The sequence below is a fragment of the Nannospalax galili genome, unplaced genomic scaffold (genome assembly GCF_000622305.1).
Source record: "Nannospalax galili isolate Female #2095 unplaced genomic scaffold, S.galili_v1.0 scaffold227, whole genome shotgun sequence".
Lineage (NCBI taxonomy): Eukaryota > Metazoa > Chordata > Mammalia > Rodentia > Spalacidae > Nannospalax > Nannospalax galili.
In genome coordinates this window covers 11,371,970-11,376,590 of record NW_008360303.1, presented here as the reverse complement: position 1 = coordinate 11,376,590, position 4,621 = coordinate 11,371,970, and the positions used below count along the sequence as shown (strand labels likewise).

Below are 4,621 nucleotides of genomic sequence, written 5' to 3'. Positions count from 1 at the left end.
TTTAAGTTTGAATCTCTAGGCCCCTCCTTAATCACTTTAATCTCCTTATCAATGGGATCCTCTCCATCATATGCCAGGGCTCCAACATTTATCTTTCTAGTGCTCTTTTTCAATCTAAACTGTATTTCTTTCTGCCCCATTTGCTTTTTCTGGAGGCGGCTGGAGCAGGAGCAGCTGAAGTGAAGCTCTCACATCATCACACAGGCACAGGAAGCAAGAGAGCATTTGGAGATCTGGCAAGGCTTAAGAACTCTCTAAGCCCACCCCCAGTGATGTGCTTCCTCCAGGCTAGCCACACCTTCTAAAACCTCCCAAAACAGCACCATCATCTGGGGACAAAGTATCCAAACACTTGGAGCCTATGGGGGACCACATTCCACCCCCTGGCCCCCATAGGCATATGACCATATAAAATGCAAAATGCATTTAGTTCAACTTTAAGCCTCTGTAAAATCAAAAGACAAATTACAAACTCCCAACATACAGTGGAACTGAATACATATTACCATTCCAAAAGGGAGGAATGGAGGCATAGTAAGGAAATACTGGACCAAAACAAGACCAAAAACAGCAGGGCAAACACCAAATCCAGTAGCTCCACATCCAACTTCTGGGACTTTACTTCCAAACGGCTTAGATGGCTCAGCCTCTCTAGCTTTGCTGCATGCAACATACATCTCTCTCTTGTGCTGGCACCACTCCCTGTGTGCAGGTCTTCTCAGCAGATGCCTCACAGCTCTGGCATCATGAACTTCTCGGGGCCTCCATTGCCAACCAGGCTTCACCTTCACAGCTTCACGCAGTGGCCTATCAGGGCCTTCTCTAGGCAGGGGCACGCCTGCTTCACGCTGCCCGGCCTCCAAGGCTCACTGAAACCTTGGAGGAGGACGTGATGACCCTTTCACTCTTGCATCTTTCATGCCTCTAAAGCCAGCACCAGGTGAGCAACACTGCCAAGTCTGGCTGCAAGTTTGAGATGGACCCCAGGCTGCTTTATCCATTTTAGAAGCTTTTCTCGTCATTGGTCCCTCAACCCAGGTGTGTCAAGTTGACACTAAAGCTATCCAGCATAATTATAATAGACATTATTCTGGGCTGGCATCTGTTGTCATGTAGAACTGGAAATACCTTGGTCCAGGCTCTTCTGGCTTTCATAGTTTGCATTGATATGTCAGCTGTAATTCTGATGGGCTTTCCTTTGTATGTGAGTTTTCTTTTGCTGCTTTCGGTATTCTCTCTGTTCTGTAAATTTAGTGTTTTTACTATGATTATGTCATGGAGAGTTTCTTTTCCGATCCTGTCTATTTAGTGTTCTATGTGTTTCCTGTATTTGTATGGGGATGCCTTTCCTTAATTTTGGGAAATTCTCTTCTACAATCCTGTTTAAGATCTGGTCAACACCATTAACCTGAAATTCTTCTCCTTCCTCTATTCCTATGATCCGTAGATTTGGTCTTTTCATGGTGTCCCACATCTCTTGCATATTCCATTCCTATGTTTTTAAAAATATTCCATAATCTTTGCTTGAGTGGTCCAATTCTTCAACTTTATCCTCCAGTGTTGATATTCTGTTTTCCATTTCATTCATTCTAGAGGTGAGGCTTTTCCCTGTTGTTTCATGTCGGCTTATTGAGTTTTGCACTTCCTTCTTCATTTCTGCCTGAGTTTTCTTCAATGTTTATCTCTTTTGTGAATTCATTCAGAAGTTTATCCCTATCTTCTTTTAGCTCTTTGTTAAATTTTCCTTCTGATTTTAAAGTATACAAACCTTATGACAAATATAAGAAACACATGCAGGATATGGTAGACACACCTCAGCACTTGGGTGAAAAAAGCAAGATGATCACCACTAGTTCAACGGTGTCTTGGGCTACTTAGTTTCAGGCTAGCCAGGGCTACATAATGAGACACAAAAGAAAAAAGAAAAAGAAAATATAGGAAATACACAGAAAAATAATTTTAAATCACAGCTAACCTAACAAAGATAATCATTGTTGATAAAATGGTGTGTTTACTTTCAGTATTTTTTCTGTGTGTAACCAATCTATCCATATCAATCATGTTCAGTCTTCAGGCTTGTTTTCTTAATTCTGACCTAAGTAAAGCTATGATGGAATTAAACAGGAAGACATGCGATTTTACAGCTGCATGGTTTTCTACTGTACGAAGACATGTAAGTTCTTTGTGGGCTTTGTTTGCTGAGACAGGGTCTTGCTGTATGGCCTATGCAGGGCTCAAACTCATGGTAATCCTGTCTCAGCTTCCTCAACACTGGGATTACAGGCTATGCCTGGCTCACCATACATCTTTTTCATTATAGTTCTTTACTGCTTTCTTTCCTTCCTCCCTTCCTTTCCTTCCCTTCCTTCCTTCCTTCCTTCTTCCTGGAGCACAAGGATTATGTCAGTGATAGTAGTGAGAGTCAGAGAGAGAGAGAGAGAGAGAGAGAGAGAGAGAGAGAGAGACTGGGAATTAAACAGGGCTTTGTGAAACTAGGCAAGCACTTAACCATTTGAACTAGATCTTCAACTATTTATATTTTTAATATTTTTTATGTGTATAAGTGTAATTGCTCACATGTGCATAAGTACATCCAATGCCCAAGAAGGTCAGAAGAGGCTGTTGGATCACCCGGAACTGGAATTAGCTGCCATATGGGAGCTGGGAATCGAACTCAGGTCCTCTGCAAGGGCAGCCAGCACTCTTAACCGCTGAGCCATCTCTCCAGCCCCTGTGTTTTAGCCAGTGCCTCACTATGTATACCAAACTGACATTGAACTCATCATCCTGTTCCTCCAACCTCCTGAGGGCTGGGATTACAGGCTTCCTCCCACCCCCTCCTCCTCCTCTTCCTCCATCTCCCCTGCATCCCCTCCCCTCCTCCTTTCTTCTTCCTCTCCTTTTCTTTTTTTTTTGGACAGGGTCTCACTCACTATGTAGCCCAGGCTAGTCTAGTCTGGCTGGTCTGGAATTTGTGATCCTCCTGCTTCAGCCTCCTTAGTATAGGAACCACAGGCCTGAACCACTAACACTTGGTCAGTCTTTAAATTTTTATAAATATCACTGCAATGAATAAACTTGTACACAAATTCTTGTGGTACGTCTTTTTAAAAAATTCATTTAAAGCCAGGTGTGGCGGTGCATGCCTTTAATCCCAGCACTGAGGAGGCAGAACGTGGATCTCTGTGAGTTCAGGGCCAGCCTGGTCTACATAGTGACTTCCAGGACAGCTGGGGCAACAGGGAGACCCTGTCTCAAAAAGACCAAAATAAATAAATAAATAAAAATAATCCGTTTAAGACACAATATTTGTTCTGTCTGGTGTTAACACTTTTGTTTTTTTCTATTCAAAACATCTTTCCCTATCCTGGCTTGTTGGCTGGGAACCATCATTAAAACATAAATTGCTTTCAATTCTACTGTAATGTTAATTTTATTTTAGGCACAGACTGCTACAGTTACACTAAACTGTATGCCTGGTGGTGATAAACCCTCTGTGTCCTAATACACTACAAAGGCTGTCATTTTAACTGACATTTTCCTATGACAATCTCGTCTAACTAGTCTAAGGATCTGAGGATCTGGGTACTCTAACAGGGTGAAGCTCTCTAAACATTGAATTAAAGAACCTGCTCTAAAACGCTGCTTTTTTACCCTGCTGAGGCCCTTGAACCCCCAGCCCCTCCAGAAGGCCCACACTTCATTTCCTGCCTCTTCCCACCTTCGAGCCCTGCAGCACCTCTTCGCAATACAAAGCCACCTTCTCCCTGCGCCACATGTCCCTCATGGGGGACGCGCAGAGAGGGGGCAGGGGCTGAGACGCCTCCTCCTCCGCCTCTTCCTCCTCTTCCTCCTCCTCCTCAGGCACCGACAGAACAGGCTCCTCTTCTCCCACCCCGGCCCTCTCTGCGGGGCCCTCGGCCTGGGAGACCGGCGGGACCTGGAGGCGCCGCCGGGCCGCCTTGCCCTTCACCGGGCGCAGGGAAGCCACCACCGAGCGCACCAGGGACACTGGGCTCTTAACGGGCGAAGCCACCACCGTGCGCACAGGGGACTCCGGGCCCTGGACGGGCGCCTCCCCCTCCGTGTCCCGGGGAGTGGTGGGGACAGCCCCTGCTACCGGCGAGCTGGTGTTCCTGACACCGTCCTCGGACTCGGCGACCGTGGGATCCGACTCCATGTCCGCGCTTAGGCGGGCAGCTGCAGCCGTTGACGCCTTCCGTTGGCTGCGCTGTGAGCCAGTGACCCAGGCCGCGAACCACACGTGCACAGGGCGGTGCCCTCGCTTAGCCACACCCACTGCCCTTGGCGTCATCTTCAACCCAGCGTTCCCTTCCCGAGGGGGCGCTTTCTTAGGGTCCTCACACATTTTGGGGGTGACTTTTTTGAGACATTTAATCCAGACAGACCTCATACTCCTGTGTAGCCAAGGATGACTTTGAACTTTGGATCCTCCAGCCTCCACCTCCCAAGTGCTGAGATTGCAGACTTGTGCCACCACATCTGGTTTGTGCATGCTAGGTAAGCAGCCGACTGAGCTACATCCCCAGTCCAAGAAAACATTTTTATGTTAGCAGATAATTGTAAATGGGACCATCTGATAATGACTAGAGAAAACTCT

At 46.5% G+C, this 4,621-nt stretch overlaps 1 protein-coding gene across 1 annotated transcript in view; it reads right to left on the bottom strand.

Moving 5' to 3' along the window:
* Positions 1-4,180, bottom strand: part of Shcbp1l (SHC binding and spindle associated 1 like) — a gene marked incomplete at its 3' end in the record, with an annotated part of 28,976 nt that extends 24,796 nt beyond the window's left edge. The window contains exon 1 of the mRNA XM_008824313.1: positions 3,722-4,180. Within this exon, the coding sequence (XP_008822535.1) occupies positions 3,722-4,180 (459 nt within the window). The remainder of the gene's footprint in view (positions 1-3,721) is intronic.
* Between the last annotated feature and the right edge of the window lie 441 nt (positions 4,181-4,621).